We start from the raw sequence: 26,388 nt of genomic DNA on the forward strand, positions 1-26,388 counted from the left end.
TTTTTTTATATATATAAATTTGTGTTGTGAGATAATATAAATGTTTGTTTTGCAATAGATTTGGGCATTTGAAGCGATCCCAACTTTGGGAATGAAGTTTGGTATGAAATATCCAGATATAATACCAAGAATGGTCGCTTGGGAAATGCCGAAGAGGTTAACGTCTGCTGCCATTGAGAATGTGTTGAATTCGAAGGAGGTAAAATTGTCTTTATTAAGTTTAATGGGAACAAATTGTGGAATTAGCTTCATGAATGACTAATGACTTGCACCTTTTAATATTTGCAGTTGGAGGTTAATTCCACATTGATTCCCACCGAAGCTGAACTCGAAGAGGCCTATTGGAAAGAGTTGAAACCAATCGTGGAAGAAGATGAGAGTGTTTCATATCATTCCGAAGGAGACGAGGCTGAGCAAGATGCCGAGCCACAGCATGCATACCACGAAGAGTCTCCTAGAGCAGCTCAACCACCACAACGTGATTTTGAGATCAACATAGAGGATTTATTGAGAACGGAAATTGAAAAACTTGAGGGAAGGCTACAAGCAGTTATATCGACTCGACTTGATCGGGTGGAGAAAAAGGTTGACAGGTTAGTTGAATTGGCTGTGGCGGGTCGGTTCCATCCAGCAACTAGTGCATTTGATGGTGCCACTAGTAGCACAGCTTATGTACCAGAAAATGAACCGAAGGATGAGTTGGAAAAGGAGGTTGGGTTTGATGATGTGACAGATAGGATTCAAAGTTAGAGGAGGAGGAGGAGGTTAGAGATAAAAGTGTAGGAGGGAAGGAGTTGGAAAATGAGCCTGGATTTGATGATGTGAGAGATGTGCCTGCCGCTGAAACAAATGTAGAAGCACGTGAGGAGGACCCAAAGTTAGAGGAGGAGGTTAGAGGCAAAAATGTAGGAGGGAAGGACTTGGAAAAGGAAGCTGGATCTGGGAATGATATAGATGAGCAAGAAAATGAAAAAATGATCAAGGAGAGTGTTGGAAAAGAAATAATATTAGAGGACGAGCGTCCCGATGTGGAGAAAGGGATTGCTGATTTTGTGACGCCTGAAAAGCATGATGTAGATACAAATGAATCCACGCAAGGTATGTAAAAATGAATTCAAAGTTAAGTTTTACATCTTTATATCCAAATGAAACAGATTTTCCACTTCAAATTGTTGTTATTTGCAACATATAGGGGACGTTGTAGAAATTGATGAGGCGGGATCCGATCCACTGAAAGGACGAGGGTATCGTCGGAAGAGAAAAGCGCGCTTACTGTGTTCTCCGTACACTGACCCGACGAAGAGGAGAAAGTTGTCGGACATCAATGTATACGATCCTTATCGAGAAGTAGATCCCAGCAAGGTTGAGGATTTTTGCAAATGGATGGAAACTACACCTTCGTGGTAAATTATTACATATAGTTGTAAGTACATGCGAAAGTAATGATAGTATTACCTAAATAGAACTTCGTGTTGATTTTGTTGTATGCACAGCCAAATTATACCTTTGTGCTTCTATGATGTTCAAGCAAAAAGTTTGATGGATCTTTCGAAAGAGGATGGTTGGATTAATGACAGTGTAAGTAATCCAACTTTAATGATTTTACGATAATGTCACAAAAGAATTCAGTTTGAATTTATTAGTTTATTTTTGTAGATTATGAACGAGGCCCTATATCAGATACGAGAAAGGGCTTCCAGATTTCCCAATCTGTTTCGGCAAGACTGTTGCATATTGGACACTTATTTCTATCAATTTGTTGTCAATGCATATGGCCAATTACAGTCCAGTAAAGAGCTCAAATGTAGTAAGAGTCTAATGAATTATGTGAGAGGGGCTACTCCGGAGCTCGGTAAATCTTGGAGGGACTATAAATATTTGTATCTTCCTTGTTGGACCCGCGACCATTGGTTTGCAGTTCAAGTCGACATGGAGGAACGGGCCATTTTAATGTTTGATAGTCTGAAGGGTCACATTCGCCGAGCAGCGTTGGAAGCTTACCTTTTGCCTCTACAGGTGCTTATTCCGTTGATAATAAAATCTCATGTCACCAGTGAAAGCAAATATAGTACGGAGAACTTCAAATTTGTCAACGTAAAAGATGTTCCCCAACAAGTGAACGGGTAAGAATGACTAATTTCATAATTAGTAGTACCATATTATCTTGAGTGTTGAAAATTAATACAAACATTTTACAACTTTTTTGTAGATCCGATTGTGGAATATTCGCTATCAAATTCATAGAATTTCTGCACGCAAATATGGACGTAAATACAATTCGACCAGATTACGTACCAGTATGGAGAAAGAAACTAGCTACAGAGTTGTTGGCTTGGGATTTTGAGCCGTAGATTGTGCTTTGCTCATATTTTTTTATATTTTTATAACGTTATGTAGTCACTTGGTTGTTTTGGCTTTGGAGTAGCAGCTATTTTGGAGTTTGAATACAATTTCAATGTGCATATTTTCCATTGTCTTCTATAACTTTAAAGTTTAGATATTGTCCATGTCAGGTTGTTGAGTCTTACATGTACAAGCCTACATGTTTTCCATTATCTTCCATTGTCATGTTCTTGCAATATAAGATGCACACTACTATCCTTATTTGCATAACGACTTAGAACTCGTAATGACCACACATAATGACTCCGAAGTCGTTTCAGTTAAAATTGATACTAAAACAATTTAAAACTCGTTCCCGAGACAAAAAACGACATGCATATCGTAGCAATGTTAAATACACACTGCTTCTCTAATTTTGCGTAACGACTCAGAAGTCGTTATGACCGCACATAACGACTTATAAGTCGTTTCAGTTAGAATTAATACTAAAACGATTTCAACCTCATTCCCAAGACACAAAAAGACATGAATATCGTTCCAACGTTAATTACACACTGCTTCTCTAATCTTGAGTAACGATTTAGAAATCGTTATAACCTCACATAACGACTTATAAGTCGTTTTAGTTAAAATTGAAACTAAAATGATTCCTACATCGTTTTCGAGACACAAAACGACATTCATATCGTCTCAATGTTAAATACACACTGCTTCTCTGATTTTGCGTAACGACTTAGAACACGTTATGAACCTAAATAACGACTTAAAGGTCGTTTCAGTTAAAATTGATACTAAAACGATTTCTACATCGTTTTCGAGATACGAAACGACATTCATATCGTTTCAATGTTAAAGACTGCTTCTCTGATTTTGCGTAACGACTTAGAACTCGTTATGAACATAAATAACGACATAAAAGTCGTTTCAGTTAAAATTGATATTAAAACGATTTCTAACTCGTTCCTGAGACACAAAACGACATTTATATCGTTTTAATGTTAAATACACATTGCTTCTCTGATTATCGTTTCTTCTCGTTCAGAACGACATTAATATTGTTCTAGCGTAATGGTTTCTGAAAGTTGTTGATCCATCTCGTTTCTTTACAAATCTGACGAGTTCGAAATTGTTTCAGTTGAAATTATAAGTGCAACGACATCGGTATCGTTTCTTCACAGTTGAAACGACATTAGTATCGTTATGCTTAAAAATGGTGTTTCGGCCATCAACGACCACCGGTATACGTCCCACCGTACGTATGACGATGAAAACAGGTCATCGAGCCTGCTCAATCTCACTCGAACGACGCTATGGTAACATTTGTTATTTCATAGTTGTCTTTCACACTCATATTGTTTCCATAGAAATAGGGTATCTCTGTTGGCTCTTTCGGACCATTCGAGAGCTACCGGCCCACTTGTTACGCTCTTTCGATCGTCATACACATTTCGGAGGTATGTGGAGCGGTCAAGGAGGATCGAAACGTCATTTTTAGTTATAACGACATTAATGTCGTTTCATCTGTGAAGAAACGATACCGATGTCGTTGTACTTATTATTCCAGTTGAAACGACTTCGAACTCGTCATATTTGTAAAGAAACGAGATGGACCACGTTACGTTATTTCACTACTTGGTACATAATGATATTTATGTCGTTCCTTGTATAATTTTACGACTTCTAACACGTTTCAGTTTGTAAAACATCTAAAACGACCTCAAAGTCATTTCTTCAAGAACATAACGGTATTTATATCGTTATACCTAGAAACGACATTTCGACTGTCCTCGATTGCTGCACATACCTCCGAAATGTGTATGACGATCGAAAGAGCGTAACAAGTGGGCCGTTAGCTCTCGAATGGTCCAAAAGAGCCAACGAAGATACCCTATTTCTATGAAAACAATCTGAGTGTGAAAGACAATTATGAAATAACAAACGTTACCATAGCGTCGTTCGAGTGAGATTGAGCCGGCTCGATGACCTATTTTCATCGTCATACATACGGTGGGACGTATGTCGGTGGCCGTGGATGGTCGAAACGCCATTTTTAAGCATAACGATACTAATGTCGTTTCAACTGTGAAGAAACGATACCGATGTCGTTGCACTTATAATTTCAGCTGAAACGATTTCGAACTCGTCAGATTTGTAAAGAAATGAGATGGATCAACTTTCAGGAACAATTACGCTAGAACAATATCAATGTCGTTCTGAACGAGAAGAAACGATAATCAGAGAAGTAGTGTATATTTAACATTGAAACGATATTCATGTCGTTCTGTTTCTCAGGAACACGTTTGAAATCATTTTAGTACTAATTTTACCTGAAACGACTTCTAAATCATTAGTTTTGGTCATAACGAGGTCTAAGTCGTTTCTCAAAATCAGAGAAGCAGTGTGTATTTAACATTGAAACGATATTAATGTCGTTTTGTGTCCAAGAAACGAGTTAGAAATCGTTTTAGTATCAATTTTGGCTGACGCGACTTAGAAGTCGTTATGTGTGTCTATAACGATATCTAAGTCGTTACTCAAAATCGGAGAGGCAGTGTATATTTAACATTGAAACGATATAAATGTCGTTTTGTGTCTCAGGAACAAGTTAGAAATCGTTTTAGTATCAATTTTAACTGAAACGACTTTTATGTCGTTATTTATGTTCATAACGAGTTCTAAGTCGTTACGCAAAATCAGAGAAGCAGTGTATTTAAAATTGAAACGATATGAATGTCGTTTTGTATCCCAGAAACGAGGTAGAAATCGTTTTAGTTTTAATTTTAACGGAAACGACTTTTAAGTCGTTATTTATGTTCATAACGAGTTTTAAGTCATTACGCAAAATCAGAGAAGCAGTGTATTTAACATTGAAACGATATGAATGTCATTTTGTTTCCCAAAAACGAGATAGAAATCGGTTTAGTATAAATTTTTAGGGAAATGACTTTTAAGTCGTTATTTATGCTCATAACGAGTTCTAAGTCGCTACGCAAAATCAGAGAAGCAGTGTGTATTTAACATTTAAACGATATGAATGTCGTTTTGTGTCTTGAAAACGTGGTATAAATCGTTTTAGTATAAATTTTAACTGAAACGACTTTTAAGTCGTTATTTATATTCATAACGAGTTCTAAGTCGTTCAGAAAAATCAGAGAAGCAGTGTGTATTTAACATTGAAATGATATGAATGTCGTTTTATGTCTCAAAAACGATTTGTAACTCGTTATGTTAATCTGTACAATTTTTGAACTGGAACGACATTCATGTCTACTGTAACGACATGAACGTAGTTTGCATTCCCTGTGAGAAGATAGGAACATAAATACCTAAAATACTAAAATTTGATTCCAACGGTACAAAAATATTTCAATAACACAATGAGTACAAAATCTAATAAGTGATTTCATTCAGTTGATATAATAAGTACGAAGTCGTACAGTTACAAAATAAGATAGTGTTACAACATTAATGTTCACTACTAGCTGCTTGGCCCGTGCAAGTGGATCGAACATGACCATTTTTCTTGCACCTGCTGCACTTACGAGCCACACGCGTCTCTCCGGCCGACCTTTTCCTCTTTTTTGATGGTCGTCCGCCCTGTCTTCGTACCAATGGTGGGAATACTTCTCTGGCTATCACATTCTTAGGAATTTGCCATTCGACCTCGTTCGACAAAGGATATACGAATTTAGAATAAGCTTAATTCCAACAAATACTAGTGTAAAAAGGGGTACATAATTTATAGCCCTCGCCTCCTTTAAACCTTGCTGCAGCAATTGCATGCGCACATGGAAACTTGTCCAAATCAAATCTTCTACACGTACATGTCATTTCATAAAAATCCACAAAGTGGTGTTCTAAATTGTCACCAACTTGATAAATGTCCGGAGAAACCTGATTTACCTCCAACCCATTTGACTCATTATATGTCATGCACATCTTTTTCTCTAATGCTGGTGTGAGTTGGGTCACATATTTTTCTGCTTCAACATGTCTTTCATAAAACCACCTTTGTAGTATCCCACGAATATATTCTAGTAAACCAACTATGGGAAGTTCTCGAGCACTCTTCAACAAACCATTTATAGATTCCACATTATTTGTAGTCATGATATTGTAACGTATCCCGGTAAAATGCGCTCTAGCCCAACATTGAAAATCTTCTTCTAATAGGTACTCTTTGATGCCCTCCTTTTTACTGCATAGAGCTGCCATGTAGAACTCAAATTCGGTTACAGTATAAGCCTCTGACGCTGCCCTAAACAAAGTTGCAACATCACACCGTGGAAAATTTGTCTTCAAGTTCTTTTGCAAGTGATATGTACAATTACCATGATGAGCAAATCGAAACACATTTCTAATTCCATTTTTGATGCACTTTGCACGATCAGATATAATCACAAGGTCATCCGTATCACCTGTTATTAACCGCAACTTCTGAAAGAACCAAGTCCAGGATTCATCATTTTCCGAATCAACTACTCCCCATGCGAGTGGAAATATTTGAAAATTTGCATCCTGAGAAGTTGCTACGAGTAGAGTACCTTTCATTCTCAATGTCAAGAATGCACTGTCTACAGAAATTACCTTTCGCATTGAGTTTACGAACCTATGTATACTTGGTCCCAATGCCATAAAAAGGTACTTGAAGCGCCGATCATCATTAGTATGAATGAATGTCAGTGTACCAGGATTTTGCATCTCCAAAACATGACAATACGCTGGCAGTTTCGCATAACTCTCACGGGGTTTCCCATGAATCAGTCCACAAGCAAAATTTTTAGCCATGTAAGCTTTAGTATAGCTTACGGTTATGCCGAACTCTCGACGAATGTCATTAATAATGTCCCTTGGTCTGTAAACTCGGTTGATATCTTCATACTTAGGAGCGATGTGGTTTCCAATAATCATATATGAAGCATGCCTATGATCTCTGTGACGAACACTCATGGAGCAAGAATGATGACCATTGTACTTTCGAACTTCGAAAATGGGACTTTCTACGATCTTGGTTGCCCGTAAGCGCCACTTGCAATTTTCATCAATACAAACAATTGTATAAGTGCTCTTATTTAACTTCTTAACTTTGTACTCAAACTGGCACTTCACAGCTAGCAACTGTAATTTTGATATTAGGTCATATTTCGATGGAAACAACTGGTTGACTCGCATTTCTAATCGTTCCGAAATTTTTACTGATGTCTCGTAACAGAGCGAACTTACACTTTCAGATACAATCTGAGTACATTCAACATCATTACCATTCACTATATCCCTACCGCAAGGTTCATGCGTGCGTAACTCAAAATTATTGTCATCTGCCATAATTAACTTCGTCATCTACCCTTCGGGGACTATCTTCACTTACGTCAAAACCATTACAATCTACAAATATTCCATCACCATTGTCATCATTACCATCGTTGTCTGCTCGAACTTGTTCCTCCTCGTTGTTCATATTTCCAATTTGTTCTCCACCATCTATTACTAATAAACATCCTTCATCACCAAAATCTTCCTGATTCTCAACAACTTCATTTAAAATACTTACACAAAGAAAAGTTTTTGTAAAGACGGATATAATCCACTTTACGTTGTTGTCACAATCAATTATGATTGGTGCAGCTGGAGCTTTAGACATTATCGGGACAAGAGCTGAAATCTCCATTTTGTATAGACTCGTATCGATATTCAATGCCTCCTTAACTTTATCATATAGTTCCATGTAAGAAATTGTTTTCGCAACAAGAATAGGTATTGTTTTCCCTTTGCCATTTCCATAATACTTCCATTTCCATCCACCTTCAACTGTCTGCTCATATTCAATTGGATAACAAACCGATATCCATACCATGTCCATGGTGTCCATAACCTGTAACTCAACATATAAATTTCATCAAATTTCAAACGTCATATAGTATTGATAATGATATGTACATTGTCATGGATTTCAGAAAACGATATCTATGTCGTTCTCAATTTCATAAAACGATATGAATGTCGTTCTGTACTGAAAAAATCAAATACACGTTTCACGTGAAAACAATGTGAAAAAAGCCAATCATCCTTCACCTTCAATTAATACTAAGAAATACAAATAAGGGGTAATGAGAATAAGATTGGGAAGTAACCCATTTAAAGATCCAATCAAATCATAAAATAAATTCAAAATCATTATAGAAAAATGAACACCACAAACACATATACAACAACATGAACGGATGATTCAAAATAATGGAGAAAGAAAGTGGCTCAAATATCGAAAATTTACCATACCCTCTCTTCTTCTCCAAATGCCCACCATACCCTCTCTTCTTCTCCAAATGCCCAATAAAAATATAGCAAGACTTTATTATTCACTTCAACCAAATGAATGTTCAAGGGAATGAGAATGTAGATTTTGTGATTTCATTAAGTAGAGAAGAAGATGATGATAAGAAATCAGCATGGAGGCATCTACAGTGGTTGAGTCGTTCTTAGATGAGGGAGGGAAGGAGATTAGGGTTGAAAGGAAATTGAAATGAAAATAAGGGCAATATCATCATTTCACATACAAGGATATTTTAGTCTTTTACAAATTCTATTTTCCATATTTAATAACTTTAGGCCTTTCAACTAAAAGTCTTAGTTCTTGGTCTTTTTGAATAAATGTTTAGTTTGACCAAGCCTTTTAAATGAATCCCCCTTAATTTAATTATTGTAGTTGTAATGAGTTATGCTACACTTACAAAGGTGGGTAACAAAATTGGTTGACAAAGTAACATCCACACCAATTATTTCAATAACAGATTTTTAAATCATTTCAAATCTATGGCCTGAATTTTGCCAACACACTTTGTAATCCAACTTTGTAAAACTAGCTTTATTGAGTTGTAATTTACATGAAAAATGTAAATTGTCCTATTACCCTTTTAAAATTAGTCAACAATTGGTCAAATCGTTGGCTTTGGGTCAACTAATAGGGAAGTAACGGTTTTTATCTATTTGAACTCCAATTGCAAATTTTTGTAAGATTTGATACCGTAAGTGGTATAAATGAAAGGTTTTGATCAAATCGACTACTAAAGAAAAGGTTTAGTATTGCGACTACAATTCTTCCTTTTGATAATAAGGCCCCGTTTGGTAGTATTTTTTCATATCAAAAAATTGATTTTTTGACCGTTATTTCACTATTCCAATTAGGGATGACAATCGGGTTCATCTGCTCGGGCCACCCGTGGCTTGGCCGAAAAAAAGCCCGAGTCGACCTGACTCAAGGCTCGTTCTACTAAGTCCCAATCTGGGTTCCTGAGAAAAGCCCGGGCAAGCCTGTATCTCGCAGGCCTTTATATAGATATATAAGGCAACAATCTGCTTCCTTAAATAATGCAGCAGGTTGTTGCCTTATTTGTTGAAAATAAGGTAGAAGGCTATTGTTTATATATTAATAAATAAATAAATAAGAACAAAAAAATAAAAATAAAAGAGCTTGTCCGGCTCGACTCGAAAAGGCATGAGCATAATTTTTTTGGCCGAACTTTTGCTCGGTTCGGCTCAGCTCGGGCTGGAAAAAAGCTCGGACATTTTACCCTAGCAAAGCCCGAACCAAAAATTTCGGCTCGCAAGCGGCTCAACTCGACTAGTTGACATCCCTAATTTCAATTTTCATTTTTGACTTCTTAACTCACATGTGGTCCCCACTTTTCTCCCCTAATGATCAAAAAATCAATTCCCATAATCACTACCAAACGGGTCTTAAAACTTGAAAAGTAGGGTTCCAAGGTAATGTTCTATTTATAAAAAGTTGTGGAATTTTCAAAGTTGATCACCTATTGGTTTAACGAAATAGTCCAAGATTTACAAAAAAATTTCTTCGCCAATGAGGAAAACGATGTATAAATAGATAAACGAAGATTGAATTAGAGAGACGAACTGAGTTGCTAGGAAAGAAAATTTTCCAGCCATACCTTATGTGCACACAATTTTACGGTTGGAACCCCTCCTTCGTGTTTTGCAAGTTCAACACAAAGATCTTGAAAATTTTGAAGCCATTTAGCCCTCATTTGTGGGGTTAAAATTTATATTTTAATTTAAATCAAAGTTAACAATTAATTTTAATCATATATTTTATGAGATCCATAACTTTTCAACCACACATTTCATTAACTTTTATTAAAATTTGCCAAAAATCCGATCTTAATCCGCATCAAAAGGGGACCTGTCTCTTCAGATTGAATGATTCTCCTCTTTTCCAAGAAAATGACTTTCTGGGTTCAGATTTTAATTTGAAAAGTAAGGGACGAAACTTAGGCTCGATTGAGAATCTGTTAGTAGCTTTTGATGAATTGAGAATGAAACGGAAGTTGTTGGCTTCAGATCGAACTTTTGACGTCCATTTTTCTCTTTGCATCATCAAGTAATACTCTTTTGAAAATCCTGTCCCTCAGCTAAACAATTCCATCTACTCAGTGTACTTCACCTTCAACACGGCTTCTTCCAATGGCCTCTATAGCCGAAAACGCCCTTAAGGATCAGTGGATTAAATAAAAAGAATCTGATGAACAGCGATTAACCAAAAGACGTAAAAATGGACCATCTTTATCATCCTGTAATGACCTTGTTTCACGTTAAGAGTTCCAAAATAGAAGCAGATAAATGGCACACTTTACAAAGCAGCCTCAATGACTACTGCATCGACATGAAGATTACAAGCACAATATACCGTGGAATTTATTGTCAGCCTGTAAGTTTCTTGTGTTAGAGACGTCTTCTCAATGATTCTCCTATGACATGAAATAGTTTAGGGCATGTCTGGTACAATAGTAAAGATTTTAGCTTCTTTTTCTTCATTCAAATTGTCGATTGTACATTCCCAAACATGGAATTGCGCACTACACTTGGCTCCACAATCCCTAACGGTCGGGAGAATCAGCCTCATCCATCAACGAGCTCTAACATTTGCCTACAAAGTTGGAATCTCCACCAGTTTCTGCCTCTCTACAGTGTCTTCTAAATGAATTCCTAATAGGGTAATTGTAAGTACAAAGAAACTCATCTTTGTTCATCAAAATGAAGATCATTCAGCATTTTAATTGACTATTAGCAGATGCTTACAGGATGACCTAATTTGGTGGTTCCAGAATCCACCAGATATCCATTCTGAAAATTTCCAAAGCAGAATATACGAATATACTCACAAGAAGGTATGCAGAACATCTTCTACTATGTGGTCAACTGCTTTTTCTAATTTCTTTTATTGTTTCCTAGCTAAACATTATATCGGTTCAGTAATTTTCATCCCTTACCAAGAATAAAGGGAAGGAACTTTACATGTACATGTTTTGGCCTTTCCCATGTTGGCAATGGCAAAATCTTCTAAAAAATTATACCTGTTATTCTTAGCTCCTGGCCTTCTTTGCAGCAAAAAGTTGGCGAAGAAAAGCAAATTTTCCTCTTGCTCGAGCAGAAAACTCAGTAATAGCCCCATTGCTTGTCATTGCTTCCACAGGGTTAGGTTCAGACAAAGGCGGAGACTGCGGAGGAAGTGTGGAGAGGAATTCATTGAGTATCCGAACAATCTGACTGAAACTGGGTCGCATATTAGGATCCTCAACCCAGCATGACTGTATAATGATTGCTAGATCTGTTGGGATGTCTTCAGAAAGATTAGGCCGCTCTTGCTGCAGTCCCAAGCGATAGGTTTACACACCAAGTGAAATTTAGTACAAGATAATAATTACATTTTACCTAATCACATAATTATAATGACATAAATAACAAGCCATAGACAAAATATGTCCATGGGGAAGATAATAAAATTGATTTATGAAGACTCAAAATAAGATATGATTTCCAATTTATACTTTTAATCACCTCATTCTTGGCAGGCAAGTACAAATTGATGGTTGCCAAACCTATGCTAATGTTAACACACACAAGTGACACATAATTAAAGAAGCAGCCTCTCTCATGTCCAAAACTTGTGGCTTCATCAGATATAAAAAATGGAAGCTTCATCACAAGATCAAATCAGATACTTAAGCTTTTCTAACATGCCCAAATGATAGATAATGGATAGTCAAAAGTAATCTTTCAATGGCAGTCTCTCTTAAAGTCTTCACTTTAGTATCAAGCCAAGTCACTTAGGACTAGAGCTGTAAATGAATCGGATATGAATCGAATCTTCATAAATTAGATCCGATCCATTAAGAATAATTATTCGATTCGATCCAATAATCCAACAGATATTTGATTATTAAATTCATATTCGATTTGCTATGTTAATGAATATTCGGTCCAATAACCTGATCTGAAATTGAAAAATTAGAAAGATAAAAATTTTATATTAGTCAACTTCTTAGCCCTAGAATAAAAGGCTCGAATAGCTTTTTACCTAATTCTTGACCCAAATATTTATAAATTGCAAATCTTATGATATTCCAGTGAGTATTCGATATGGGAAGTGAGAAATTGGAAATAATAAAAGCAACTCCAACTATTGGCTTCTTTTGTTGTTTAATTTATAAAATAAATTAATTATTATTTTTATCTAATTTTAATTAATAAAAACATTAAATCTCTTCAAATATTTTAATTAACAATATTATACTATTGTCAAGTATTATTTATTATTCATTATTCTAAAATTATGTATAAAGTATAATACAAGTTTCAAAATGAAAAAAAATTATGTGTCATTAATTATGCGATAATATATAAAATATATTATATTATTATAATAAATCGAATCGAGTTGACCTATATCCATATTTGCTACATTTAATTAATGGATTATCGTAGTCGGATCTTGATCGGATTATCGAATTGAGATTCTAAATCCATCTCCTATTAATTTCATCAAATTCGTATCAAAATCCAATCCGTTGACAATCCTACTTAGGACCTTAAAGAAATCAATTTATTACAGTATCATATTTAAATGCTGTCAGTCAAACTTCCTTAATAATCAAGTTTTTTCATAGAGTTCACAATCTTGACACTATGAACAAATAATCGACAATTGAGTTTCATATGTTAAAAGTTTTAAAGACAGTCATGCAACTGGCATGAATCATCTATACTTGTTCCTAATTGCTTCAACAAAATATTCTCCTGTGCTGCACTTGGTGATAATAGGTAAATGAATCAACCATGCTCCGAGACCAGGTGGACATAAGTGTCTTCTCCTAACAAATTTGACTGGATTCAGTGAGAACTGGAAATAAGTAACTTAGCATTTGTAAGAATTAGCAGGATACGGAAACTGGTCTAAAGCCAGTCTATGACTACCTGGCAAGTATGGATAAATAAAAATAAGGTCATTCGTTTAGCAAGAATAGATATTTGGCGTAACGACGCAGCCTCAAGTCCCGTTAACTTACATACTGTCCGCTTAGGCTCTTCCATAGCGGACAGTAGGCAAGTACACAGCTTGGACAGAGAGGCTGAGTCGTTACATTTGGGTTTATCAATACTCAGGTCTCAAATTAAGTGTCCAGCTCTGAATTTCAGGAAAGAACTCACTTCGGTAAACTTGCATCACAAACTTCCTAAGTTGCTCTCATTTTTAATATTGGTGACAGTCCCATGCATATAAAAATAGCATTTGAATGAACAAAATTAATTGCCAAAAAAATGTCATCAAGTGGGTATCATTGCTATAAAAAAATTCTAGTGATTATTATTTCCATCAGGGTAGTATTGTTAAAAGATTATCCAACTTTGCAGTAAGTTTCCATCTATTTAGCAGTACTTATAATATCATAGAAGCCATTCCACTTGAGACAGACAGAGTAATGAATAAGCATATCCAAATCTGATGGCAGACACCTTGGGACACCATAATGATCAAGAAGCAACCTATGAATGAATTACAGAATACAATTCAGAGAGACTGGGATTGCAACTCCACCCAACATTTTGAATTTTGAAAGACAAATTCCTGCTTCCTAGAAGTTAAATTTACTCTGTTTTTTTCTACTTTAGCTCTTTCCATTGTGGCTACTAGATACATGTTTTCCATTTGTTTTGGTTCATAATACCGTGCTTGACATCCAAACTTGGAAAAAATAGTCAAAATGAAGCGGATATCATATGTAATTCTTTTTCCAAAAATATTTACATAAGACAAACATAGATAATAGATGGTTTGTGTACCTTGAATGCAGCTGCATAAGCAGCCTGCAAATTTGACATTCCCTCAAATGGCATGCGATTTGTCAGTAATTCCCAGAGGACAATACCAAAACTGTAAACATCAACTTTGTTATTGTAGTGCTTCTTCTCCCCTTGACGAAGTGTCACAGTACTATACAACTGCAAAGTTCAATTATGTTTCTGATAAAAAGTTCAAAATATTTAAGACCTAATGATCAGAAACAATACAATGAAATTAAATACAATGATATTGAGCTTCATAACAGCACATATAATAAAAGACCAGAAAAGATTCAGCAAAACAACATAAAATGTGGAAAATTTAATTGACTCCCCGTGAATATTTGATGTGGTATGTTAATTTAGGGAGAAATAAACCAATAGTGGGCGAGAGATCAAACTAAAAAGAAACTACAGACCTCTGGTGCCATCCAGCGATATGTCCCAGTTTCTGCAGTCATCATCTCAGTTACAGTTTCTTCTCTGGCAAGACCAAAATCTGCAAGCTTCACAGACTTGTGATTGGCAGTGAGCAACAAATTGTCTGCACCATAAATTTTCATACATGTTCTCAGTTAAGAGAACGGAAATAACATCAAACTAAATGAAATTCCAAAGAAAAAAGAGAGTGCATTGGCACACATTCTGCTCTGTCTGGTGACGTAACATAAATTTGTCAGATATCAATTGCATATAGTAAGAAATAAATATATGTAAGTCAGCACTGCATAAATAAATTTCAAAATTAATTCAAACTCATCTTTGTTTCCCTGTTTTTCTTCGTTTGGGATAGATAACATAACAACCTAGACAACAGAAATTAAAGAAAAAAATCACACCATAATGCGATATCCATTCACCTACTTGTTAAAAAATACCACCTTCAAACTGACTCTTAAAAGAAACACAATTTCAAATCCTAGAGAACAGAATATTAGAATCTACATTGAAACAATAAAATTGTTCCAAACTACAAAATATAACAATAGTATAGATGAGTAAAATATTATATGGCTCAGTGCCCCATCAGATACCAGGTTTTAAATCTCTGTGTATAATCCCATTTGTGTGTAAACAGTCCATGGCTCGAGCAATGTCAAGAGCAAAATTTAACACCATGTGAATGTCCAACTGCTTTGGACGCATGCTGGACAAATACTTTCTGAGTGACATTCCTGGTAAAAGTTCTGTAACTATCACCATCAAAGGATCTTTACATGCTCCGATAAACTGCAAAGGAACACATTGTATTATGCTTCGTGTCAGTAATTAACAGAGAGGGTGCTTCTAACACATGGGTTGAAATTATAAACAGTCAAAATTGTGCACATCTTAATGTAACATCGTGAATTAACAAACAGACAGATTTAAGCACCTATTTCAAATACTGACTTCAAAGAAATAAATCTTAGCAGCATGGTTCACTAAAAAATAAAAAATAAAAAAATTGCAATTGTATCCATCTCTCTCACCTTAACAAGGTTTTCATGCTTTACTCTGGACATCATCATCACTTCCCTAATAAAACGACTCTCAAGCATAGCTCTTTCTTCTGATGTGTTGCCACAGTTGAGAACTTTGATGGCAACAATTCGATCCCCATACCTGTAAAGGATTGAACCAACATCTTGATATCTAAAAGAGATGCCAATAAGACCGCACAAAAAAAGTTGAACTCTAAGCAATATGATGCGAAGATGCTAGTTTGTCATTTTGAAATCACTGCAAGAACTAAACAAATCCGTAACTATTCATTGCAGCATTCGCAAGTGACATTTAACTTAAGTCTAGCAATGGAACAAACAGAACATTTTAATAAAAAAAAAATCAATGCATATATAACGAATCGTAAGAAAAAGATATCACATAACTGATAACATCCAGACGCAAGACAGTCAATAACACGCAGCTTCAAGAGAAAATACATATTATCAGATCAAAAGAAAAATTCAATATTTTTATTTTGACATGATAAAGTAAACTGTAAGATTCGCATTTTACACAACTCATTGAAGTTACTTAGCTACAAGAATCAACAATAGCTGAGAACATTAATTGATAATATGAGATAAGAACATAAACCACACATACTTTCCTTGATATACTTTGCCATGAGCTCCCTCTCCAATTTTCAACCCAATAAATAGGGATTTTGGGTCAATAAGCACATTTTCATCGATGATTAAACGTGGGGAGGCCACAATCGATCCATTCTGAGACAACACCCCTTCGACTGATTTCCTCGCAGGCTTCTCGCACTTATCATGCTCTTTGCCTCTGCTTTTACTGCAACTCATCTTTGCAACCCCAGCCTCTCCCGCCCCCCACCACCCCAAGTATTAAACTATCCCAAAAAGACTCATAGCATCCACAAATTTCAAGTTATTTCATGGAAAAAATTCCGTCCTCTATCAAATTACAGTTTCAGGAATTCCAGAGCTAGTTCCTCAAGTTATGAATAGAAAATTCAATCCAGCATATACTTCAAAACCATGTGAAAAATCACCATTCACAAATTTTCAACTGTTCTTTATTTTTTTTTTTCTAAATGAGTACAAGAATACAGATTGATCGCTCAAGACAAATCTCAAATTAAAAACAATAATCTTCGAAGAAGGCCTTAAATCCCTCGAAAATTTTACTAGACTTGGAGGAAGAAAAAAAAAAAACTTGTAAGAAAATTCAACTTGAAATTCAAGCCTCCATAGTATTGAAAATATAAAGACGCAAAATAAAGCAAGCAAGCAAAAAAAAAAAATGTAGAGAAGACTTACAAATAAAGCCACTGTTCTATATATACATACGCATGCATATGCATATGCGAATGAGATTGATACAAAAAAATTGAATCTTCAACAAACCCGAAATTTTAAAAAAATATATTATTTTTCTTAATTAAATTCTTTTTTTATTTGATTTTCCCCTTTTTCATCGTTGCTAATGGCGTTAGAATGGTGTTTTCAGGGCATATCTTCAATAGGGAGAGAGAACCGGGGGGCGTTTAAAGTGGTAGAAAGTAGGAGAATAATAGCATGTGCACAGAGTGATGTTACTGTGGCCAATGACTAAATAACGCGTGGTGATATAAATTTTTAGTGTTGTACGTCACTGCATTAGAGATTTGGACGTTCCTGGTTCAGGATGCAGAAGCGAGGGTGGGAAATACAGACAAACAAGTCTTTGTTTTGTGGTTTAGTAGACTCGATTGACTGAGCTCATTTCGATTTTAGCCCCCCATTAAAAATAATTTTCGAGGAAAATAAATTTTGAAATAATGAATTTTTAAAGAATGTGTGATTAAAAAATAGTAAAAAAATCTAAATTCACGTATAAGATATTTTATTATGAAAACGTACGATTGAAAATGAGTTTTAGAAAAAAATGAGTTCACTAATTAGCTATACCCATGTTTGATTTTGATTAAAATTTGATTTTAATCTGAGTTAAAGTCAAACAATCAATAATAACCACATCTTTTATGAATCCCACAACTTTTCAATTCACATTTCAAAAATCACTATCACAATCTACTAAAAAAATCTAATTTTAATTCTCACCAAATATCCTCTAGATTTCAAAATCGTAACAGCACTGCTAGTGAAGGGGAGCCTGGCAAGGAAGGTGTGGGATGAGGTTTGGCTTGGATCATTTTTTTTTTCCTTTTAAGGAATGGGCCTTTTCTTTTTAACCTTAGGAAGCTCGTTGAACCTATGATATAGAGGTGACGTCCTAACATGGAGGAAGAGGATCTAAAAGATAGGCAGCTTAATGAAGCTGTGATACAAAGGCGATGTGATTTGAAAATGGAACATTGTAGCATAAGCCTCTAAGCTGATGATATTTTTTGAGTTTTGTGCCATTGATTTGAAAGCTTTAACGTGTTTTTAAGAAAATCAGCCAAGACATCATCAGCTTTCAAGACACCCATCTCCTAGGTCATAACCGCTAATCGTGACAGTAACTATACAAGCTCAAGCCACACGACCATAAGCGCATTTGAGATGAACCTCTTCATCTGAGCCTATTATCAAGTTGGGCCTTTCACCCTATACCCTTGGAGGCATAACCTGCGATTTACCTCCCTCACGATACTCCGGGGTAGGGGTGGTGGGGAACCCTTAAGGTTAGAGTTTAACCTTTTAAGTTGGGCCTTTCATTTTAACTGCCTGGATAAACTGATAAATGAATGATAAGGTTCATTCTTGATTCGATCCAATGGTCGAGGTTCATCGTCTCTACCTATAAAAGGCCTCTATTATTTACTTTGCAAGTTTTTACTTTTGCTAAAAAAATGGAAAATAAACAGTTACCCTGTCCTCTGAATTTTTGACAATCTGGCTTCCAATTTTGACAGCATTCAAGTGTTATGACGAGCCTCTATTTGGAGATGCTCTTCTTTTTAGGTTAATCCCCATTTCAATCTCTCTCCATCATTTTTTCTTTAGTACACAGATAAAATGTTTGGGACTTCTGGAACTGATTTCTACGAGGCAAGGTTAAGTGACTTGGCCATTCTTTCTTCCAATTTTAGCATTCTTACTGAACTTACCTTGAAGGAGATATCTAGGGCTGTGAGGTATGGTGAGAATATATAGAGATGACTTGATGTCCCAGTAGACACCTCAATCAAGTAGGAGCTTCCCATGTTCCTTCAAACATGACCTCTACCAAACTGTAAACCATTAGAGAGCAATATAGAATTCCGGATAGCATAGGCCTCATAATCCCCCAAGCCTCATGAAAGGGTTTGCTACTTGAGGTTGGGGTATGTAGTTGCGAGCGAGGCCATTCTAAAGGCCAAACTCATATTATCTATTCACCCCGCTCTTCCGCTTCTTAATTCACTCCTGTGGCCTTACTTTTATCTAACCGAACTCGAACTCTTAAAGCCAAATGTTTGGGTTGTAGATGCTTTAACACAAGGTTGTGTTGGGCGATGACATGCCCTTCTCTATTTTTTCACTCTATCTTCCTTCCAAAAATATATTGGGAAGAGGGCAAAAATTTTAAGGGATCGTACTATCTGACTTTATGGGGATCCCATGTTGGCATCTACATGGGCCTTAACGGATGTAGTACATCACTTTGATTACCTTGTTTGTGGCCTCAAGTAAGTTAGGTAGGATAGTGATGTGGAGTGTGGACCTTGTTAGCTGGTTGTCTCGTGGTGTTCTTTGGAACCTTATGGAAGAGGCGTAACAATTGGGTCATAATTTTTTGAATTTGATGAATAGAATAATTATAAACTATGGTACAGCTTGAATAAAAATTACAAAATTCATAAACTGACATTTTTATAATTTACATGGTGAAAAATATAGTTAAAATAACTTAATGTTTATATGTCATCAATGTATTTATTATTAAAAACTTGATTCCTTTTGATCTGGCTTGCTACTCGAGGTCGATGCATAACTGTGAACGAGGCCATTCCAAATGTCGAACTCAGATTATCTATTTACACATTCTTTTCCCTCATAATTTGCTCCTATGGCCATGCTCTGATCCAACTGAACCCAAAGTCTTGGAGCCAAATGTTTAAATTGTGGATGCTTTGACTCGAGCTTGCGCTAGGCGAGAACATGCCCTTCTTCATATTCTACTCTATCTATATTCCAAAAGCATGTGGGGATGGGGGCAAAAATTTGAACGAACGGTACTATCTAACTTCATGGGGTCCCATGTTGGCCTCTACATGGCTCCTCGACGGAGGTGGTACATTAATCTGATTACCTTGTTTATGGCCTTGAGTGAGTAAGGTAGAATAGTGATGTGGTGTGTGGACCAGGTTAGACTAGTTAGCTGGCTGTCATGTGGTGTTTTTTGGAACCTTGCTAAAAGAAGCATAACAATTGGATCATAATTTTTTGAATTTGGTGAATAGAAAAATTGTAAATTGTAGTAGAGCTTGAACAGAAATTACAAATTTTATAAAATGACATTTTTATAACATATACGGTGAAAAATATAGTTTAATATAAGGGATAATTGCAACAAAGGACTCAAACATTCTAAACGTTAACAGAATTTTTCCAAACCTTTGATTTGTTAAAATCGTCATCTCTAACATTTTCAAACATTGCAACTGAAGTCTTTTTGATAATTTCCGTTTATAATTCCGTTAGTTGACCAAAAATCTAATTTTGATCACATTTCTAATATTTTAAAAAGAATTAAAAGAGTCACTTTCTATTTTTATCACATTAATTAAATTAATTAATTAAAAAAATAAGAAATAAAAATTAAAAATTAAAAAAAAAACACACACACACACACACATTGTCACCTTCTTCCTCTCTCCCTCACTCATCTCCACCTCAAACCCAAAGTCCACCTAACCATCACCACCGCCACATCCACCTCCATCCCACTGTATCCAAGTAATTATGTGCACGAGCACCCAAATCAAAATAGCAATACATCTGAATGGTCAACTGAACTTGGCGAGGAGGCTAAAGTTATTCCCATTGTAGTAAAGCTAGGACACAGTCGCTTCCAATTAATTTGAATTTGAACAAGTCTAATTTGAGTTTCATGTTTGGTCTTGTTTAGTCCCCAATTTTGAATGTAGTTATTTAATTTAGATTTTGAAGCCTTTACCCCAAGGACAATTTTCTATGAGCATAAGAAATTTCTTGAAAATCCCATTTATGAAGAAGGCCATGTTACAAGGAGGAGGAGAAAGAGATGGGGCTTGGGTTAGGGTTTTGGTCGCTGTTGTAGGAGGTAGGAGGAAAAGAAGGGGCGCTCAAGGAGAAAGATATGTGTGGACGGAAGGCGCTCGACCGGAGCTCTGCCAAAAAATTTCTTCACCGAGGACCTCGGTGATAATGGCTGTGACTGAGGAGGTGGCGAAAATGGATGTTTGGGAAGGATTGGTTGGGGTTGGTGCTGGGTAGGTCGGGGAAGAAGATACAGACTTTTTCCCTTTTTTTTTTTCATTTTTTAATTTAATTAATTAATTATGTAATTATTTAATTTAGTAAATAGAAAGTTACTATTTTACCCTTATTAAAAATGTGGTCAGACTCAATTTGTTGGTCAACTAACAATAAATTGGATGTTTTCCATCATTGGAGCTTCACCTACAACGTTTGGAACAATTATGGGTGATGGTTGAAATAATTCAAATGTTTGGGAAAAATTTGCTAACGTTTAAAAGGTTTGGGGCATTTGCTGCAATTATCCATTAATAACTTAAAGATTAAATATTTCATTAATATTTTTTTCTTCTTTCAAGCTATATCACTAAATCAAATTCCTCTCTTCTATAATTTCATGACGCGTGAAAAATGAAACAGAAGATTAGAATCTTGGAAATATAGGTTAGATGTATTGGAGATTGGGATTGGTTGAACAGCAAAAAGTTTTCTACCTCATCGTATGAGGTTTCATCACTGATTATGTGGCAATGATATAACAAGCCGCATCAAGCCCGCAATTCACATCATTAGCTTACTTGGCCTAATCAAGACAATAAATAGAGGGAGTTAAAATGATGCGCTCACCTCAGTCGAGGCGCCATGTGAAGGTCGAGCCTTCTGATCGAGGCGATGTGCCACGATTTGCTGTAGCTCATTTTTGAAGCATTAAACCTTTAATTCAGCAAAGGCAATTTCTTAGCTTTGTCTCTTTTGAGAGATCCTTCGTTTGATTCATTAATGTGACTTTTCTGTAGCAAAAGCCTCTCAGTCAGCTTCAGCCTACTTTTTCAGTTGTTAGACAAGGTTATATGGTGACCACTTTTTCAGAATCATTAAATGCTCTCTAAACCTAGGATTGTAGAAGTGACACCTAGGCATCGACAAGTAATATGAGGTCACGTATCTTTTATCCAACAAATACTACTCCGCCTCTTATATTGTAAAAGCTCACTTTTTTTGTCACTTAAAGATAATGCATTTTCTGCATTGTAATCTCGCTCATTGTTTCCTCCCTATAACCCGATAACCATGCATACTCTCATATATATATATATATATATATAAGGACTTCATTTGGCTCTCATTAAATTACATTCCATTACATTTTATTTTTTTCTATCATATTTTCAACCACACGATCTTCCATAAAATAATGTTACACGTAAATCGAAAATTTTTCCTTCTTTTTCAACCACTCATTTTTCAAAAAAACAATATTCCTTCCATTTTCATTACCAAAAAATGGGAGCCAAATGGGGCCATATATAAGTTGAGATCCGTTGACAGTATTGTCAATCGAAATCAGCGGAAAGGGGGAAAAAAAAACAACGATGGAAATTATATTTTCAAACATTTAAGAAATATAAATCTACATATACTTTTTAAATAACGTGCGTAAGCTTTATAAATAAATTCCGCAATAAAACTTTACCCATGTGAATTGGGTTGATAAGATCGAAGACACGTGGGTCCTTATTACAATATATTATCCTATGTATGAATTCAGCGTGTGCACGTGCAAAAAATCACTTTTTTACATGTAAGTGGATTTGATGTGATAATCACTCATTTATAGTTTAAAGCATATTTTTTCTATTTTATTTTTGGAAAATGTGATTTTAATTTTTAATATTTATTGTAGAAATTGAAATATTATTCGACTTAAGATTTATAATTCGTAGGTTTATATCAACATAGGAAATTTGAATATCATATATTTTTATTTTTGAAAACTAAATCTTGAAGTTTTGGAACAAATCTACATTTTTCACTTTTCACAATCTTTAACAATGACATTCAACTCCACATCTATATGACTCCATTAGCACAATTCCACATCTATATGAGTCTATGACTCGATCAACTTCACGTCTATTTGACTTGATTACCACAACTCCACGTCCTATTTATTAAAAAAGGGACTTGATAGAATCAATTAGAGGGCCTAAAAGTCTGTGGTTTGCTTAATTTTAAGAATTCGTACGAAGTGGATACAACACAGTTTTAACAAACTCAAACTTTCAAAGAAAACTAAAGACAGTAATTACAAAAGAGTTTACAAGCTATATTTCCTAGAATTGAAGATTTTATTGCTGATTTATAGATTGTCATCATGTTACCTCTTTCTGATTATGATCATGATCTTCTTTACAATTTGAGTGAATGAGACTTGGATTGGTTTTATTAAAAGGAAACCTACAACTTTGTCCATTGAGTGACGTCAATATTATTTTCTTGTTAAAAATCCTCGAATTGGGATGTCCAAATCGTTGCTGCCTGTCCATAAAATAGAGAAAGTGTCGCCTTTCCTTATTGCGCTCAAAACTTTTTCAAAAATTCTATCCAAAGCGATGAGCTATCATTTCTCATGCCATCGGATCATCCATTCATCCAATCAAATACATCATTATCCATCTTTCTTGTAACAGTAGTTTATGATTTGTAGTATCAACACTAAGAAAGAACAATTAATGGCCCACCCCACTGTTGAATGGATGTGGAAATCCAATTTTTATATATAAAAAAATATGCATAGCATAAAATAATAAAACCCATAAAAAGTAAAATGCTTTGTGAAGAGAACTTTCACTAAAGTGATGTGAAGATGGTGTGCAATCTGCTTGCTCATACAGAAACCAAAGGCGAATGAAATTTACCCACCATTCTACGCGTGGTAAAAATATTGGGGGAATAAATTGCAACAAAGCAATGTTTATTTGTTTTACTAATTAGTATGTTCCATCAATCAAGCACCATCAGTTATCAATGATCACCAATAATGCAAGAACATAGTAATGTCACCTGGTAATGCCAACATTGTCTGAAAATGGGTTATAATGGCTTCAGCTGCCTACAATAACTATTTCAGGAAGAAACCAAGATCAAAACAAAAGTACAATTAGCTTAAAAAGTAAAAGCACAAGAAAATTTTGTGTTGAACCCTCCTTCCAACTTGCACCTGTATAAATACATGTCATTCTACACATCCCAACTCCCTAGTTCCCCCGCCTTCCCCCCCAAACCACTTCTCCGTTTCACCCTTTGGCCACTAATGGTCTAAACAATTCATGTTAAGTTGCAAAATGCAGAAAGATCAGAATTTCATCAAAAAATATATGATTGAAGCAGGATGTGTTTAAAATTCAGCCAATATTCATCATTCAACTTTCGCTATGCCTCCACTGGGTATGCTGCTATCAGCAACAGTCTCTCTCACAAACCTAAAATTGGCAAGAAAAGAATTGGCATCAATCATAAGCGGCTGCACAAGGTTCACGAGCTTAAAATAATTGATTACCAGTAAGTTAATAATTTGGAAGAAAATGAAGCAATCACGGAGGAGACGAATAGTACCTCACTAATTTATCTCGAGATGATTGCAAAATGTAAATTGAGAGCATAAACGAAAGGATAAGACCTGATCGTTCAAAATTCAGCAGATAGAAATAAGAACTACAGTGCCAATTATCAATTTTGGGTATTTTGCCATTCCAAAAGCATGTTTACCTGATCCAAAGAGAACATAGAATCCAGAAGCCACGTCAATCTCTGAATGCTCTTCCCTATCATAAATCAGAACATGGTGTTAGATAACATCAACTGTGATATGTGAAAGACAATAAATGGAATTGATATAAGCTGAAACAATAGGCACCCCAAAAGATGCAGATCAAATATACTGGACCAAAAACAGTACCCAACATTCTGAACTTGTAAATGAAGCTGATGCTCAACTCAAAACTACGTCATATGTCTCTAGCACTGGCATCTACTTGTTAATCCTCGACTCCAGGAGATCAAACAAATTACAGACAGAACAGAGCAATGCTTTCTATGGGACATTTAACATACACACAAATTTCAAAGCACCGGCAAGCAAGATTCAAAGTTCAGATCATCCAAGTTGGCAATCCGTAAACTGCAATATATCAGCAAACTTATAGAAAATACATTCTCAAGTTCAAAAAAGTGGTTTGCATGCTTTTCCTGCATGTGTTACTTTCCACTTGATATGTGTTAAATAAGTTTTAAAAAAAAAATCCAATCAACAGTTAGCTAAAATAAATCAAATCATTGCACCAACTATTACGAGTTTTAGTGTCATAGTCATCTGGGAAGTACAAAACATGCTAAACATATTGCCCACGTTTTATTAAACGTAATGCACTCCTTTTCATGCATAGAAATTCAATATCCAAGTATTTGTGACAACAAATTGATTAAACAACTGCCTACTTTTAAAATCATGTCATCTAATTACTAAGCTATTAGGTTTGTAGTACAAGAAATAAGTTAAAAAAACAAATAATATAGACTTTCAAGTTAAGATAACTAAATATTCATTTTAGATCCTACACATGGCAGTAGATAAAGCCTGAAAAACATATTAAAAGACTGTCACAAGAAAAGGAGATTTACCAAGTGTATCTGACAAGAATATGTTTTGGCCATAGCTGCTGATCCCAGAATTGTTTATGAATGTCAGGATGAATTTCTAAATCTGTTCAACACAAGTATAGATTAGCCTGCGGCTGTAAAACAATTTGCTTGGATGCAAGCCTCATCCAAAATAAAGAACAAAAAATAGATCAAATCATCTTCAGCGTCTAATCCCCTTAACTTCAAATACTCTTCCCTCACAGAGACTACAAAATAAAGATAATAAAATTATTAAGAGGCTTTCTTGAGGCACAATTACATGCCATGGACCCTCACAAGATTATAGCACCTTGGCAAGAATAATTCACATAATTGTGAAGACTAAACATATATAAGCCAAGTACAGATATGCTTGAATTTTTACTCAATCATGTTACTACACTTTTTGCAATCGAATCCAAACATATGAAATCAGGAACAATTGCAAGTAGCTGCGGAGTAGTAAGCACATTTATATGTAAATTATGTTTGCATTTTCGTCATTCATCCTTGTAAGACAAAGTTTGCAAGCTTAAGTGCCCCCGGGGGGGGGGGGGGGGGGGGGGGG

The 26,388-nt window shown here is 35.4% G+C and overlaps 5 protein-coding genes across 14 annotated transcripts in view; 2 read left to right on the forward strand and 3 right to left on the reverse strand.

The window, feature by feature from the left end:
* Window positions 1-750, forward strand: part of LOC111406489 — a 1,168-nt gene extending 418 nt beyond the window's left edge. Inside the window, exons 2-3 of the mRNA XM_023035906.1 lie at window positions 59-199; window positions 289-750. Coding sequence (XP_022891674.1) covers window positions 59-199; window positions 289-750 — 603 coding nt within the window. The remainder of the gene's footprint in view (window positions 1-58; window positions 200-288) is intronic.
* Window positions 751-1,878: 1,128 nt separating this feature from the next.
* Window positions 1,879-2,484, forward strand: LOC111406496. The gene is made up of 3 exons (XM_023035913.1): window positions 1,879-2,123; window positions 2,210-2,297; window positions 2,398-2,484. Exons 1-3 carry the CDS (start codon window positions 1,930-1,932, stop codon window positions 2,482-2,484), a joined length of 369 nt encoding a protein of 122 aa, XP_022891681.1. The 5' UTR covers window positions 1,879-1,929.
* A 692-nt stretch (window positions 2,485-3,176) lies between these two features.
* On the reverse strand, window positions 3,177-10,385 carry LOC111406506. The gene is made up of 8 exons (XM_023035920.1): window positions 10,290-10,385; window positions 9,591-9,666; window positions 8,620-8,702; window positions 8,303-8,353; window positions 7,688-8,215; window positions 6,078-7,581; window positions 5,583-5,643; window positions 3,177-3,306 (listed from the first exon to the last, which is right to left on the reverse strand). Exons 1-8 carry the CDS (start codon window positions 10,383-10,385, stop codon window positions 3,177-3,179), a joined length of 2,529 nt encoding a protein of 842 aa, XP_022891688.1.
* A 515-nt stretch (window positions 10,386-10,900) lies between these two features.
* Window positions 10,901-17,476, reverse strand: LOC111398742 (serine/threonine-protein kinase HT1-like). Of its 10 annotated transcripts, XR_002703401.1 has the most exons (8): window positions 16,570-17,476; window positions 15,951-16,083; window positions 15,513-15,708; window positions 14,898-15,022; window positions 14,479-14,637; window positions 11,712-12,002; window positions 11,437-11,481; window positions 10,905-11,343 (listed from the first exon to the last, which is right to left on the reverse strand). XR_002703401.1 is itself a non-coding variant. In XM_023025843.1 (7 exons), the coding sequence occupies exons 1-6, from the start codon at window positions 16,773-16,775 to the stop codon at window positions 11,721-11,723; spliced, it is 1,101 nt and encodes a 366-aa protein (XP_022881611.1). In that variant the 5' UTR covers window positions 16,776-17,476; the 3' UTR covers window positions 10,905-11,331; window positions 11,712-11,720. The 10 variants fall into 10 exon arrangements, 5 of the variants coding, with proteins under 5 accessions (XP_022881611.1, XP_022881598.1, XP_022881576.1 ...); XR_002703395.1 differs by having other exon boundaries at window positions 10,901-11,331; window positions 11,437-12,002; XR_002703394.1 differs by having other exon boundaries at window positions 10,901-11,343; window positions 11,437-12,002.
* Window positions 17,477-24,161: 6,685 nt separating this feature from the next.
* The window catches only part of LOC111398778, a 7,388-nt gene continuing 5,161 nt past the window's right edge, over window positions 24,162-26,388 (reverse strand). The window contains exons 6-9 of the mRNA XM_023025869.1: window positions 25,821-25,902; window positions 24,909-24,964; window positions 24,756-24,819; window positions 24,162-24,622 (exon numbers count right to left, since the gene is read on the reverse strand). Of these exons, the coding sequence (XP_022881637.1) occupies window positions 24,559-24,622; window positions 24,756-24,819; window positions 24,909-24,964; window positions 25,821-25,902 (266 nt within the window). The 3' untranslated portion in view covers window positions 24,162-24,558. The remainder of the gene's footprint in view (window positions 24,623-24,755; window positions 24,820-24,908; window positions 24,965-25,820; window positions 25,903-26,388) is intronic.

The sequence above is a fragment of the Olea europaea genome, chromosome 1, assembly GCF_002742605.1.
Source record: "Olea europaea var. sylvestris chromosome 1, O_europaea_v1, whole genome shotgun sequence".
In the NCBI taxonomy this organism is placed as follows: domain Eukaryota; kingdom Viridiplantae; phylum Streptophyta; class Magnoliopsida; order Lamiales; family Oleaceae; genus Olea; species Olea europaea.